This window comes from Siphateles boraxobius, unplaced genomic scaffold, assembly GCF_051911475.1.
Source record: "Siphateles boraxobius isolate OS27281-9 unplaced genomic scaffold, OSU_SipBor_1 5, whole genome shotgun sequence".
Lineage (NCBI taxonomy): Eukaryota > Metazoa > Chordata > Actinopteri > Cypriniformes > Leuciscidae > Siphateles > Siphateles boraxobius.
In genome coordinates, this window is record NW_027509141.1 from 28,972,972 (window position 1) to 28,989,510 (window position 16,539).

Sequence of the window (16,539 nt, forward strand, 5' to 3'; positions counted from 1 at the left end):
AATAATGATACTATGAGGTTGAAAAGAAGCTGTTTCATGACAACTCTCTCCGGGTCAGTGGCAGCGCCAACACAGCTTTGAATGTTGCGATATGATTTTGTCAAAGTTTAATAGACAGACAAATTGAAAGATCGCGTGGGTGTTTGAATAGAGATCAGATCAAGTTGTTTGAATCAGACAGATGAAACAAACAAAAAAAGAGCTTTTTGGCACCAAACACTTAAAGGGGTGGTAAAACGCATTTTTTCGAAGGCTTTATTGTGTTTGTGGAGTGCACTGTAACATGTGTTCATGCTTCGCTTTTTAAAAATTGCATTATTTTTCATATATTTTACCTTTATTCTACACTGCTCTTCCCCTCCTTGTAAAAACGGTCTGATGGTTTCCCGGTTCTATGAAGCCAGTCCCTCAAAACTACGCAATGGACTCAGATTGGTTAGCTTGGCCCAGTGTGTTGTGATTCGCTATCCGTCTAGATTCCTGGAAACGTCACGCCCCATACCTTTACAGGTAGTATGCTATGGTAGTTTTTGCTTTGGTGTATTATAATTATTGGCGTCAATAAAACCAATCGGACCAGGGGAAACGTTAGTGAAGATGATCGAGCAGAACCTGTTCAAGAATGGCTGTTAAACGACTTTCAGAAAGGTTTGTTTTTTGTTCTCTCATTACTTTTTAGATACGCTGTTATTTAATTGTACTAATTATTATAGAATTACAAAAAAAATAAGCTTCCTAAACAAGAATTTCATATAATCGTTCTAACAAATTATACTACAGTCCTCAAAGGGTTTTTTTGAGTAAAGACTGCGGATCTATAGTGATCGTTTCTGACTGTATGACACCGTTACTTTTTTATTTTTAGAACGATTGTAGACAAATATCTGTCGACAGAACTACTAACCCAAAACGAACACTAAACATCGGCTGCAAAATCATACACAGAACCGTGTTAAGCATGCCTGTAGATAAACAAGCATGTAGATAAACACAAAAGCTCTAATCAAAGAATAACTTACACTAATTCCAAGTTCGCTGTTGAGATTAAAAAAAAGTTTGTAACGTTAGGTGTTTGTCAGATAACGTTAGGTATGAATGAGCATTTAACAAACCAGCAGAGCCAAACAGCTGTTTTCATTTGTTTACTTCCTTGCTACAACGTACAATTAACAATACGAACTATTACAGTAAAACACATCGACGAAAAATAAATCATACTTACAGGTTGTGGCTCGTAAACAATAGCCTCGGTTTTTAACCCTCTGAGGTCTAAGGGGTTTTTGGGGTCCTTGAGGTGTTCTGACATGCTCTGACATTTGTGCTTTTTTCAGTTATTTATAAACGTGTTAATGGCAAAGGTGTAAATTCACTCTATATAGCACAAACAGGGCTACCGTAATATGTGAGGAACATGTATGTACATGTTTGTATTTTTTAGAGAATAATGTTTATGTGTGGTTATTGAAAAAACTAAAACTTAAAGTGTCTGAAATAAGGCCACAAAACACATACTAAATATGTGTCCACAAGACTTTTGACTAATGGGTGTTGTTGCCTAGAGTTTTTGCTTCAAAATGATCTGAAAATCATCCTGCCTAATCATTTACACAAAACAATACATTGATTTAAATTTTATAAGACACCTCTTGTTTGGAAAGGCAATATGCGTGGAGGCGTGTTCACACCTGAGAAGATAAAGGCCGGATAATGTGCCACATACATAATGAGCTGCATATTAATTAGCCCTTTCACACAGCTGTGTCACTGGGTCCCAAAGAATGCAAGGATAAAATAAATTATCTATATATACATATTTTACAATTAGAAATTGTAACCAATTACAACAACAATTACAATTTTAACAATATTTCAAGTGTATTTCTTTGTAAAAAGTATATATTTTATCATACGTATTAAAAAAGGTAAGGATTCATTAGTTTGAATATTGGAACAAACACTATAATAACATCTTAGTTGATAATTCAATATACCTACTTTATTTTTGAAAAAACATCATACTATAGTATATTTAACTATGAGCAGAAATTGGTGAACAAAACCGCACCTATTTAATGTGATAGTAGTCTTTTTTTACAGTCAAAACTTTATAATCTATCCACAACTAATCACAAAATCTTGTCTAAACATTCATATTTAGTCTTTGTTACAATATTTGTAACATATTGTGTATGATATATTAGCATATACATGTGAATTTGCAGTTTGTTGCTTATACAGACATTTTATTTCAACATATTTCAGTCTATTTTTACTCATCTTAGTAGGCTATAGCAATATAGTTTGGATGTGTTCATGTAAACATAACGTTTACTAATGTAGGTGCGAGAGTGAATGAATGGCACAGGCACGCGCTGTATAACTGTAGTAAACAAAGCGCGCGCGCCTGTGCTGTTCATTCATCATTTAGGCTACACACAGACACGCAATTCATATTTAAACAGTCTTTACAGGTTTACAGTCAGACACTATTCAATATCGCGATTAGAACAAAGCACTTAAGAATAAATGACTTCTACATCAGCTGGATCCGTTGCTCCGCGAAATGAAATTACCAGCACTTCTGGTACATTTTCCAGGGTTATTAGTATTATTCCTCACAGCGTAGGGATACACTGTGTACACAGCTCTAGTAAGATACTTACTGAACACGATGCGTTTTATAATCCAGCTGGTGGGCGTTGGCATGTTTGAATGGCTTGCCTTAGATCATTTGTGTTTGAATACCGCGCGCTCTCCGTGGGCGTGGCACATTAACACGTAATCAGGTATAATGAGCTGGAAAGAAAAAGACCGACATCTCTCTCTTTTCATACAGATTACTAAGGGTGTCACTATTTCGATTTTAAATCGAAATCGATCGAAATTAATTCACAAACTCAAAAATCGAAATAAAAAATGGAATCGTCGATACTGCCACGCCCCCATGTCGCGCCCGTGATGGAATGTTCGGATCGTTTTACTGACTCTATTGTTCAATCTCGTTCATCAAAATTAACTAATCTTTTTTCTAGTCATTTCAGGGGCTTTAAATGTTATACTTTTAACAGGCAAATTACCCGAGCACATCCACCAACGCAATCTTGATCATATTCTGAATTAAGAAATCATTATAATGCAGTCAAAAGTAATTTACAGGGAACATTAATAATTACTTGACCTTCAGAGTCTTTTGTTCATCGTTCATGTAATCGAATCGAGGATTTGGAGAATCGTGACACCCCTACAGATTACATAAACTGAGAATATTTGTTTTTATTTATAAATTAATTCATTTAAAAGAAGAGAGTTCAAGCTTCATTATGGAAAAACACTCGTGCCTGTATGACAAGTATTCGCGGAAGTACAGTTAATTTTCGGACGCGTTTCACAATGGACTTAACTGACAGAGAGAAGGCAGAATGCGCATCATGTTTGTTTTTCTTTATTTGGCGACAAGCACAACACTTTATTTTTATTGCGAGTATCCACAAAAAAATAGACACTTATCAGGATCTAATGATGTACAACACTTAATATGTAAGATCAAAATCAACAGAGTATTTTGAGTTTCTTTTGCACTGATAAAAAAAAAAAGCGAGACGCGATAGCCGACCTCAGAGGGTTAAAATTGGAACTGCTCCATCTTTCAGGACAAGCCGATGTGCGAATCATGCATTGAGCTTGCCACGATCGTGGAAGCTTTCCTCCGTAAAATGTTCAGCACAGAGAGTGAGATTTGGGTCATAATTATGAGGATATAATAATGGAATATGCTGACGTCAGCAACTCCCGAGGGATGTCGTGTAGTCCAAAACCGGCTGTTTGCTGTAGTCCTTAGAAATTGATTTTTTTTAAAGCAAATATATCCCTTTGCTTTGAACTTTAAACGCTGTAACTTTCCAGATGTTATTTATGCGCACACAGCAACATTACACACTAGCTAAAATTATAAGAGTGAAATCGTGTTTTACCACCCCTTTAATAGGGGTTTGTTTCATACAGGGATAAAAAGGTACCCCATGTGTAAATTGAAATACTCTGCTGTATCTTTAATGCTGTGGGCCTAATTTTCTGCCAGAGGTCCTGGACATCTTGTTCAGATGCATGGCATCTTGCATTCGATCAAATACCAACAGATAAAAAATCAAAACCTGACAACCTCTTCTAGAAATCTTATAATGGGCCATGTTTGGATCTTCCAACAGGACAGTGATCCAAAAACAAACATCAAAATCAAAACAAAAATGGGTCACTGAGCACAAAACCAAGCATTTGCAATGGCCATCCCAGTCCCCAGAACCCTACAGAAAATTATTGGGCTGAACTGAAGAGAAGCGGCGCCAACATGGATCTGGGAATCTGAAGAATGTGTAGGGATTCTGTATGGAGGAATGGTCTCTGATCTCTTGTCAGTTGTTCTCCAAACTCATCAGTAGGGATGGGTACCGAAACCCGGCATTAAACGGGCCACGGGGCTGAATTTTGAAAGACCGCTGTATCGATAAGCTCGGGTGTTATCTGTTCTGCTGTCGGTACTGGAGGAATTAAGAAAATACACGTAGGCCTACTATTTATTATTGCTATAAAGCCGTAATCTTGAACATGTTTATCTCGCCAGCCATTTCTATATATAATAATATTAAACCATTTGTCTGTGATGCAATTTTGCTATTCGCAGTCCAGAAGAAGAGAGCGATCTCTCATGCGGAGCCACAGCGCGCACGACACGACAGCCCTGCTCAATGACTGTCAATGAAGACAGAACTAAACATTCAAACGTGGTTACACTTTAGATCTGGGATATTATTCTAATTTGATTTTAGATTTCAAATTTCAAAGATTATAAAAAGAAGATATTTGAGATGAAACCATTACAAACTAGACGCATTCTGACTAGCTCAACTTCCTTCCCTTCACAGCGATGCACTGTCCTTTGTTCCTAAAACCCAATCGTACCGTCAGAATCAGCACTATCGGTGATTGTTGTAAAATGCAGTCTCTACTGTTGCTAAATTGCGGACGCGTTTAATCATTAAAAGAGCTAATAAAGGCACAAAAATCTGCGCAAGAGACGCTGTTCACAAGGTGACGCGCGCTCCGAAATGGACTGCAACGAGACAAGAAAAGTATACTTAACTTTGGGCTTCATGTGCGCATCTAAACTTTCAAATACATCAAATATAAAAATGACCAGCTCTGAGATTCACTGAAACAGTTAATTCACTTAAACACAGTTTATGTCTTAAATGGACATAAATAGTTGGGAGAAAATTGTGGTGCATGGTGCATCAGTCACCTATTAGATCTGCACTCGGTCTTAAAGGGGCAGCAGTCTAATAATCCTGCTTACGATTGAGCAATGAATTAAACAACAAAAGGCAGAGAAAATCACTCACAGCTCTTTAATGAATAATTTGATTACTAAATTAGATTTATTTTCAGACAGAAACACTTACCTGAAAAGTAATTTTAGACCTTCCTGTAATTAAAGCACTGTGTATATGATTTGTATCTTTGTTTAATTGTATTCTTTTTTTGAACATGTGTTTGTACTTGTTTTTGCTTATCATATCCTATCTCATATATATAAAACAAAAAAGCCTGCACACTGCTGCATAACAAATAGATATTTTATTTATTTTTGTAAAAGCATTGCTTTTTCTTTTGCTGTAGATATTTTACATTTCAAAATATAAAGCAAATGTTAATTATTACCCGAATGTAATACCGTTAAAGTACCGGATCGATAAGCAGTATCGGTAAGAGTAGTAATACCGTTACAACCTTAATGATACCCATCCCTACTCATCAGGCTTATTATTGGAGAAAACTCAGAGATCTTATCTTGGAAAAACTGAGGTTGCAAAAAGTATTAAATAAAAGGGGGCAAATAATTGTTCCCAATGTGTTTTGGAGAAAAACATTTATTTCATAATGTGATTTTTCCCCTCCACTTTCAATTCTTTTACTTCAATAAAAGGTTAGATTTTTGCATTTTTTGTAAATGAAATATCAAAAGGATAAACAATGCAGATTTATTTTTTACAGCCAGCTTTGATCATATTTACCAAGGGGGCAAATAATTCTGACCAGCACTGTACATGCATACATGCTTGCATACATGCATACATACATGCATACCAGGGATGGAAATTAACTTTTTTGTCCGCCTGCCACTGTTGCTGGTGGATTTCAAAATCTACCAGCCACTTAACGTTTTTACCAGGCATCTTCTTGTTTTTAACCGACAATTGTAACTGCATGTGAAAATGAATACTACAAGATCTACAATACTTAAACCGTTTATTTCATAGGGTCTCCAGTCACTTTTCACTAACTTCATTTGATTGAAGCTTCTTTCACAGTCTGCAGTAGAGGCTGGTACGGTTAGAATGAGGCCAACCAGGCTGAGGATGTTGGGGCACTGCTGTTGCAAAAACCTGTTGATTTCTGGCCAGGTCTTCATGTGGAGAGACTCTCCCGTCTCATACAGTCTGGTCTTGAGAATGGTCAACTGATCTGGGGATAAGCTCAACTGCGACCCCCGAGGATGTCAGGATGCTCTGGAAGTGTCTAGTTAATTCCTCCCCTTCTGATTCACCAAATTCTGAAAAGAGACGGACATAATGAAACAACATTGAGTTATATGCTTTCATGACTTTGTAGATGAAATGTTATGTATGAACCTAATCCGCATACCTTTAGAGCGATCTGCGTCAGGCCAACTGTTCAGATTCACTAACTTTGTAGCTTGGAGAATCCCTATGGTCATGTCGGTGAGACGACTTTGCAGACTCTGGCAGAGTTTGTCGAGCAGCTCAAACTTGGCCTTCATGACACGGTTTAGGGCGCTGTCATTATTCTCGTGCTGCTTCATACAGGCTTTCAGCCTGGGCCCAGGTCTGTGGTACATTAGTAAGTTTATTTAAGATATTCAGCTAAGAAGCAAACACATTATCAAAAACTCGGACACTCACCTGGTTATGTATTTTGTGAGCCCTGTTTGGGTGGCTGTCAGGCAGCTGTGTACTTCAGCCATTGTGATAGCTGGGGTTTGAAGTAGTGATCGACCGATATTGATTTTTTATAACCGATACAGATTATTTGCATGTGTATGTGCCCGATAACCGATATGCAGAACCGATTTTTATTTACTGTTATACTTCTGTTTTTGGCACAATTATTACAACACAAATGAACTGAACAAACCATTTTATTTATAACAATCACTCCCTCCTTGCATACAAAAAAAAAAACCTTTATATTTATACACAAATAAATAGAGGGGTCTGAGTCTAAAAAATAAAGTGCACTGTTACTAAGTGTCTTTGTTTAAAAATAAAAGCTTTGATGAGGTAAAAAATAAAGCACAAAAACTATTCTAACATATTTGGATATGTTTATTTGTTTTCATAAATGGTAAACTAATCAAATTACAATAAAAACATTTATATTATTACATTATATAATTTATATCTAAATTATACATATCATTTATAAGCATCAGCAGCAACAATGTTAACAATAGGCAAAATAAATGTTAAAAGTCTAATGTTTTCATATGGAAAAAATAATTGACAGGGGAGTCATATCACCTTTGCAGAAATGTAATTCATTTTAAACAGTTTTAGAAGGTTTATGTGCCGTTTAATAGGTTTAAACTAAGAGTGAGGAATAATTCACTGGGTAATATTAATTCACTGCATAATATTAGCTGGAATAGCCTATAACATCAGGAAAGTAACAAACAAAACAGCATATACATCATTGCATTTTCCAACTAGTATGTTATTAATTATTATTAATATTTTTGTTGGTCTAGATCATGAAATGCTTTATGACAAAGTGCTGTTTATCTATGCATTTACACATAACTATAACATTAGGCTATACGTTACTCAACCGCGATCGCGAGTGCAGATAATAAATAATTAATTTCCACAAAACGGTATATTTAGATGTGTATTAGCGAAATAATTGCTATGTAGTAAATGATAATATAATCTAGGGTGTTTAAACAAGATAATCTTGTCAAAAGTTTCATTTAGTGGCCGTGCTCGAGCATTCCTGATCATCAACCCAGTGAGTGCTCAGCAATATGAACAAACTTTTTTTTGGAGACTAATGGTGAGCAAATACAACAGATAGAGAATTAAATTCAGCGCTTTTATTTTCAACATGCACTCATTCATGTCTGTTTTATTTAATTAATGTAAAGTTACGTCTTTATTGGGGAAGGACATGACGGATTACGCTACGTGGCTCAATGAGTTCGTCTAAATCTTTTAGAACCAAGCTGCATAAATAAACTATATCAGGCATTTATGTCTCAAATCTCATTTCTGCATGCATGTCTGTTATGTTAAATAAAGTTGAATAATTAAAGCAAAGCAAGTAGAACATATACTTTACCTGTGCACAGAGTTGTTATTGACTGATCTCCTCAGACGCGGGCTGCAATGGCGGAATTCTCAAAACGGCCACAAGATGGCGCCGTTTATCGGAAAATCCGATATTACAAAACCGATTCCCGATTATGGGAAAATGCTTAAATATCGGGAAAAATATCAGTAAACCGATACATCGGTCGATCACTAGTTTGAAGAGTCAGAGAGAGGCTGCCAAGGTGGGTCAGGCAATCATACATGAAGTTGCAAAACATGAAAAATGCTGGATTGGACTGCAGGTTTGGAAGTAGTGGCGTGCTTTGCTCTTCTGCACTGCATTCACCCCTTCAGCATCTGGTGACTGAATCTTTATACAAAATCCGTCAAATCAAACAAGAAAAGTCATTAGTTCAATTACCATTTTATAAAGTGTAAGTTAGTTCGATTTATTAAATTACACTGAACAAATTCCTGACAGTAAACGGACCGAGCCTTTTAACTTAACATTCAAGTTCTCTACACTGTTATTTAGCCTACGTGGTCTAGGTGCTGGGTAAGCCCTCAAAAATGGTCAATGGCCCTGAAGAGGTGAGAAACCCACCTGTTACAAGGGGATTCTGGCCCAGAATCTTGAAGCTGTGCCTTAAGTTTGCCCTGTTGAGAGCACTTTTACAATAGAATGTTTGCAGCCCTGATAGCACATCTTCAATCCTTGAAAGCTAGTTCCAGGTGATACAGTGAATACACAGGACATGCATGTTACTTCCTCTCAGCCTGCTCACTACTCCTTTACGTGTCCCTGTCATCACCGGCGCACCATCAGTTGCACATGCCACCAACTTGGCCTGCCACTCTTCTCCACAGACCTCCCTCATCATGTTATCTGTTGCCTGGGCGATGTTCTAACCATCTGCTTTCTCCACATCCTGTATCCCTACAAAGTGGACCTCCACCTTGCCTCGGTTGCACAAGCGTATACAGCATTTCCTGTTCCATCACGGCAGTGTCAGTAGACCTGTTAGACATAATGGAGAGGAATTTCGCTGCTGCTATCTTTGACTGAAGGGTCTTCCTGTCAGCTGCAGCTATGTGCTTAATAAACACCCTGGCTTGCTTCCTATTCACGTATGTGCTACCTCTGCTAATTCCCTTTTTCTCATCTAATCTATAAAATGACAATGCAATAATAAATAATGAAAAGTAAAGTTAGAAGTAAATATCGTACCATAGCACTAACGTTATAGGCTACTTTATGCATATAAACTAGCCTAGCTACTGCTGACATTAGTTACATGGGCACTATATTCTTCTGACCTTATTCGGCATTTAATCTAAAATCTACTGGGCCGTCTTCAGGCTGGTAAGTGCCTTCATGGCAGCCGTATTCTCCGGGGCTGCTTTTTCCTGTGCTATCTTTTTTACCTGGATGTGGCATTTGAATGATTCGTGGCCTTTTATGGCTTCCAGTTTTAGGTTTTTAGTCCCAACAATGAAACTATTAGTTCTCTTATTGGCATCTTCTGAAGCGTGTTGATGACATACCGAACAGAACATTGTCAGACTTGTCTCGTCGTAAACTAACCAATCGCGGGACTCCCCATTGTTATTTAAAAAAAAAAAAAAAAAAAAAAAAAAAACGTTTTTTGACCTTTGCCTCTTTTTCCACTGTCTCCTGAGATGTTTTCTCTGCAGACCTCTTAACACCTACGATGTAACGGCACATTTTTTTGAAGGTGTGCCGCCTCTAAAAGTGTCTGGGTGAAACAGCATGCTACTTTTATTTACCAGCCACGGTGGCTGGTAGGTGGAGCGGGTTTACCAGCCACAACACAAAGGCTACGTTCACACTGCAGGCTGAAACGACCCAATTTAGCCCCTATGCGACTTCTATCTGATCTTTTCATGACAGTCTGAACGACACAGATCCGATCTTTTCAAATGCGACCCAGGCCACTTGGGTATGTGGTCCAAATCCGATATGTATCCGGTCTTTTGAAATGCGACTTCAATCTGAACGGCCAGGTCACATGTATCCGACCCTCACATCATTGATATGCGACAAACGTCATAGTTCTGCGTTGAAGTTAAACAAGTGACGCCGTTGACCGTTGAGTACTCTTCTGTGCATGCGGGTCACTTTTGGGTAATTTCATATTCACGTTCACACAGGAGATCACAAAAGGTCGCATTTAATTGGAAATGTGAATGGCCTTGCAAATTTTTTTTCAAAAAATCGGAATTGAGCATTAAGCCCCCGCAGTGTTAACGCAGCCAAAATCACCCGCATTTGGCTGGTGGCTGGTGCTAATTTCCATCCCAGATGCATACATACATGCATGCATACATACATACATGCATGCATACATACATACAGTCAAACCAAAAATTAAGACACCAGATATAATTTTTTATATTTTTTTGCTAGTGGGTGCAGGACACTATTTTGCAATCCTCACTTTAATAAATAAACTATAAAGTAAACTGTGACATATTACACCCAAAAATTCTACATACAGTTAACTACCAGTAAAATGTATACATTTTTGGCCAAAAATTAGTCAGGTACTTTGACCTGACCACGTTTTGCTTAAGTGTTTTTCCTTTAATTGCTGATGCGACCTTTTTACACCACATACTGAACAAAATTAAGCATTGCTTGGTAATTGGTTGACCTAAATTGGTATTATCTAATTGTGTACTTAAATTTAACAGCTGACAGCTATTCGACCTAATTCATTTGTGAGACAGTCTAACAGAAGGATGACTAAAACCAGTGAAATATCAACTGATTTGATAACTCTTGAGTTCTTCTCATTCTTTATTGCTATTTTCTAAACTATAGCGAATAAACTCTGATAATGTGAGAAATGTTGAAGATGTCAGAATAAATTTTGGTTTGACTGTATACAATCGTGCTCAAAAGTTTACATAGGCCTACACGTTGCAGAATTTGCAAAATGTTAATTAATTTGACAAAATAAAAATAATCAATCAAAATGCATGTTATCTATAATGCGATTAATCGCGATTAATAACAGAAAAAAGTATGATTAGATATCTATCTATCTATCTATCTATCTATCTATCTATCTTTCTCAATCTCAATCTATCTATTCTTTCTTTCTTTCTTGCTTTCTTGCTTTCTTGCTTGCTTGCTTGCTTGCTTGCTTGCAATTTGTTACAACCATTTGTGTCCACCTGTAAATTGCAGAATGGTTACGAAGTATTTTACCTTTTGACATTTGCTATTTCGTGACGAAACTGTCACAAGGACTCATTTTTGTGTCTGTGAAACTGGTGATATCAATCCTGCCACAGCTCAGCTAGGAGAGCATTTCCTATCAGTCTCATCTCTGTATTGCTCTCCGTTTTACTTTAAACAGCATTGTCTTTCTCCCCCCTCTGTTCTCTTTTCTTCAGTCCACCTTAGTTTCTAGTTTCCGGGTTGTGGTCAATTCCGGCTGTAATTTAGCCTTGGAAGCACACCCACTCCTCTTGACACTGGCTTTCTGAAAATTGGCTATTGATGCTCACCGCTCTTCTACACTTACACTGAGGCAATTTCACACAGTTCTGTGAGACCGCACTCAACCCAGCCCACTATGACTGACATGATCAACAGCTCGTAATATGGCAGATGAGCTTTTCTCTTGTTCTTAGCTGACTGATTTTAGTGGGCTTAACCGCCAATTTATCAGTGATTCTCTTTGGCTACTGTGGACTTAAGTACACAATGAATCACAACTTGAAAATTGCATGAAATTGCAATGCAAGTTTGTTTTTTAGGTGTTTGTGGAAAAGAATGAGGCTGAACAAGGATTTTCACCTATACTTATAGTTTTGAGGTCATACATTAATGATATTAATAGTATAATAGTATATTAATTATATAATGTAATATACTAAATATTTTATTGGGATATCTTTTTTTGGACCATGCTATTACCGTTTCATCCAAATAAAAGCTTATGTTTGCAGAAACATCTGTTATAGGCTGCAGTTGTAATTGAATGAACTCTGTAACCTGCTTGCTACACACAATGGGTTAATCGGTTTGTTTATGCTTATTGAATACCCTCATTATTAATCAATGCCTTGCTCGACACGCTTTCCCTTTCGTTATTGGAGAGTTAAATTTCCGTCGTGGCAATTCCCACAGACAATAGAGGCCAAATCAATGGAGATGTAGAGCGCGAGATTGTTTCTGAATGGAATTAAAATAAACATCTTTGCTCTATTAGCAATGCCTTTCACTTTTAGCTCCAGGGGGAGAGCTTAATTTGTTGAAGAATCTAGTTTGGAATCTAGTAACGTTAAATAGGCTCTGACAAACTCCACTCTGATAAAGCTTGTTGACACTTGTGTTTCAATCCTGTTATGTAATACATTCTTGTTTATTTAGTTAATATAATATACATACTTCTTGGACATTTATCTTGACTGTTCCAAGCTGGTGAATGACCTGCCTAACTCAACCCGAGATGCTGAATCATCAAAACTTCACCCATTAATACTAACATTTACTATTCTATTATCTATTAAAAAAAAACCAACAAAAAAAAAAAACCTTGCTACGTCATGTGTACTGTGCTAGACTAACTAGGACTAGTCATACTTGCATATTGTTGCCCTATTGTTGGCTTGCTTGCTTCTATGCTCTTCTCATTTGTAAGTTGCTTTGGATAAAAGCGTCTGTTAAATGATTAAATGTAAATGTAACCTAACATGTTTTCCCCCCCTTCCAGCTGGGTGCAGAGTTTTGGCCATGAGGGTCTTGGCCTCCTGTTGGATACGCTGGAGAAGCTCCTCCTCAAAAAACAGTAAAACAAATTCCATTATATTTCTTAAGCAAAGGCTTCCTACTAGGTTTTAAGTGTACTTCACCCTCAGCATGAGCCCTGAGCTCTGTACATTTTGTTAACTAAACTCTGACTCTGTTTTTGTCTTCTGGAAACCCACTGAGCCCCTCCCACTTTCACTGACTCTTTCTTTCTTTTATTTTTTCCAGCCAAGAAAAGGTGGATAAGAAGAGTCAACACAAAGTCATTCAGTGCCTGAAGGCCTTTATGAACAACAAGGTAATAACGTTACTGAGCTGCGGGTTCCCTTTATAACTATCTTCCCCTTGAGATAACTCTCATGTCATATTGGACAGTTATCAGTTTTCAAAGACCACATACAACCTGCAGCTAAATATGGTTGTGACTTCTTCTCAGTGTGAGTTCCACAGTCTTTGCTCCCATTGGTGGTTGTTAAACTGTTAAGCTGTAAAAATGATTTTTGCTTGCACATTTTCAGCTGCCCCCCATCAAAAGACTGTTCAGTTTTTATGTAAATCCCTTTATTTTTATATTTGCTAGAAATAGTATATTTTTTCAGTTTTGTTTCTTTACAAATATATATAATTTATTGTCATTTTACTCAATAGTGACAAGTCTAGAATCATATTTATTTAAATGCCACTAATGATATATAGAATCTGTGGAATGAAGATTTTTTTTTAGCATATTTATCTGCTGTGGTTTTTATGAGTTTCAGATGGCCTTTTTTGAAGTAGAAATCTCATTATTACCCTGAAGCACCAGCTTCAAACAAGACTCATTCCAACCACTGTTGTGTGTCAGCCGACCCCTTCATCAACTGGCGCGTTACGTGTCCGCTAACTCACTGTGCATCCGCTTCTCCCCGTCGGACGCACTTACCTGCGTCAGCTTTCAAATGGTCATGAGCGATAAGAGCAGAGCTTCAGATGAAGGGGGCTGCAGACAGCCACCACTCTGAACTCAGGAGGGGGTTACTCCGCACGGCCGAGGTGGAGAGGTCTGAGGGGGCTTTTGATGATTTGCACACTCCTGTTAGAGAGAGGCGTTAGAAGTGGATCTCCAGTGGTGTCTCTGATGTTGTTGAGATAGCCCGGGGTCTGAGGAGTTACCCACGCCTTGTGCACACATACGTACACACGTACAGATAGAGATCTGTGGTGTTTTGATCCATGTTCATTCACTGGGTTTGTGGCAGATGTTAGACAGACATGTTGTCTGGTGTCAACATATTCCATGGTGTTTGAGTGAAGTGTGAACTGATCTTAAATCTGTTAGCAGTCATCTATCAGCCTCACTAGGTCTGACTGTTTTGTTATGATGGCGTTCATCAATGGTATTTTCTTAAAGTAAGCATTGCTTTTACAGTGCATCAATATTAGAAATGTAAAATTTTAAACAAACGTAAAATATTATTGTAATCTAATGCTCAGTAAAAAATTTAACCATTATTTTTGTTTTTTGTGTTTAAAAGTATTTAGACAACAAAGCATAGAATAGCTGTGGGCGATATGACCAAAATATCACGATGTGAGTAAGCGATATAAGCACTACAGATTGCATAAAACCACATTTAAGATTAGATTAGAATCTGTTCATTTATAACTTCTCTTAAAAACTAATGTTTTTAGCAAGGTAAAATCGACATATATTTCCCAACGAAAGTATTGTTTAGTGTAAAACATGTTGATTAGCAAACAGGCTGACGATTCATTAAATAAGCTATTTCCTTACAAAAGGTGTTTATTCAGCGTAGTGAAGCCTCTCCTTCATTGATAAAAAAATGCCTCTTGTCTCCTTCCCTGCCTACGGTTTTATGGCTAAAGGTTGCAGGCTTGCCTTTTCGTGGCTATGGTTTCTAGTAATCCTGAAGAGCTTGATTAGCTGGATTAGGTGTGTTTAATTAGGGTTGCAGCTAAACTCTGCATGGCAGTGGCCCTTCAGGAACTGAGTTTGATACCACTGATCTACAGTATGAATTGAGTGCCCCCCTCCCCCACCACCACCATTTTCCTTCTTTCTTTTTCTTTTTTTTGTTATTGTATTCAATTGTCTCGTCATCGGCTCTAATTGACACGCCATTAATTTAAAATGGAAACAAAGCAAATTAAGCGCATCAGTGAATCTTTCAGCTGGAAATCTGTCATGGTAACCCACTGAGGAAATATAAATGGGTTGTGGCCATTGTTGTTTTCCTGAGGCCTGTTTCTGTAGGATCAAAAGAAAAATGCTCACTGCATCTATTTCTGTGTTGTCATTTTGGGAATTAATTTGTTGGAGATCCCAGTTGTGTTTTCTGCAAGTTTCAAAATCTACTACACATACCTCTCTAGCCCTGAAGGTCTGGTGTAATCCCAAGTACCCGACAGGTGCCGAAAGCCTTATTTACCCAGAGGCCTGTCACCGCTCCAGACCTCTCACTTTAGCCCCGCAGCATCATGGGACGTATTCTGCCCATGTTGCCTGCCAGCCAGGTGCTTCCGTCCATCTGTCACCAACTCCCACTGAATGAAGACAGAAAATGGCTCAAATATGTTTACATCCATTACTGTGCGTAAACACTGTGATAACGCGTTATCTCCCCTGTACCTCTGAGGCGGGAAGGATGTTTTCATACCTAAGTTTGCATAAAAAAACAGCAGAAACATCTGTTCTGAATTACAACAAGTCTGAGATATGGCAGTCGGAGCCATTAATTGGCATGAGTTATAGAGCAATTAACACAACTTGGTGAATTTGCTGTCCTAAAGCTTTTTAGTTAGAAATGAATGCACTCAGCATGATTCATGTCTTGAAAATGGCTAAACTTGAGTCACAAGATGTTTTTTGTTGTTGCAAGATGGCAGCCGATTTGGGTCTTCCAAATGTAGCATGTCACAAGATGACCCTGTTTATATGTTAGTTTCTAAATAACCACAATTTCAAAATTAGTCTTCCCATTTTCAACAATGAGACAAGTATCTCTTATACCTAAAGATTGACAGAGTAAAGATATCATCATCTTTTAAGTTACATGAGAGTGTTTTGAATTAATGAGAAATTCGTCCTGTGGTGTAGGCGCTGCGGTCGTCATTAACCGAAGCCCCATGTTTTATATTGGATATTCTCCCCTCTTTGACTCCTCGCTTCTCTCTGCGGGTCTCGATCTGCTCTTATCGTTCTAGACCCCCAAGGCTTTTCTGTCCTGTGACTGTGTTCTTCGTTCACCTTTATGTTTGCCATTTCTTTCTTTTTTTTCACCCTCCTCTCTTTCATGCTACTATTAACATATCCCTGATCGCAGTTTTGTCATCACTTCAAGGACAGAGTAACAGGCAGCTACGTTATGTCCT

General features: G+C 37.7%; 1 protein-coding gene across 3 annotated transcripts in view; it reads left to right on the top strand.

The window, feature by feature from the left end:
- diaph3 (diaphanous-related formin 3) overlaps positions 1 to 16,539 on the top strand; it is a 388,621-nt gene that overhangs the window by 158,409 nt on the left and 213,673 nt on the right. For all 3 annotated transcript variants that reach the window (XM_077203763.1, XM_077203765.1, XM_077203764.1), the window contains 2 exons: positions 13,133 to 13,207; positions 13,396 to 13,465. In XM_077203763.1, the coding sequence (XP_077059878.1) occupies positions 13,133 to 13,207; positions 13,396 to 13,465 (145 nt within the window). The remainder of the gene's footprint in view (positions 1 to 13,132; positions 13,208 to 13,395; positions 13,466 to 16,539) is intronic.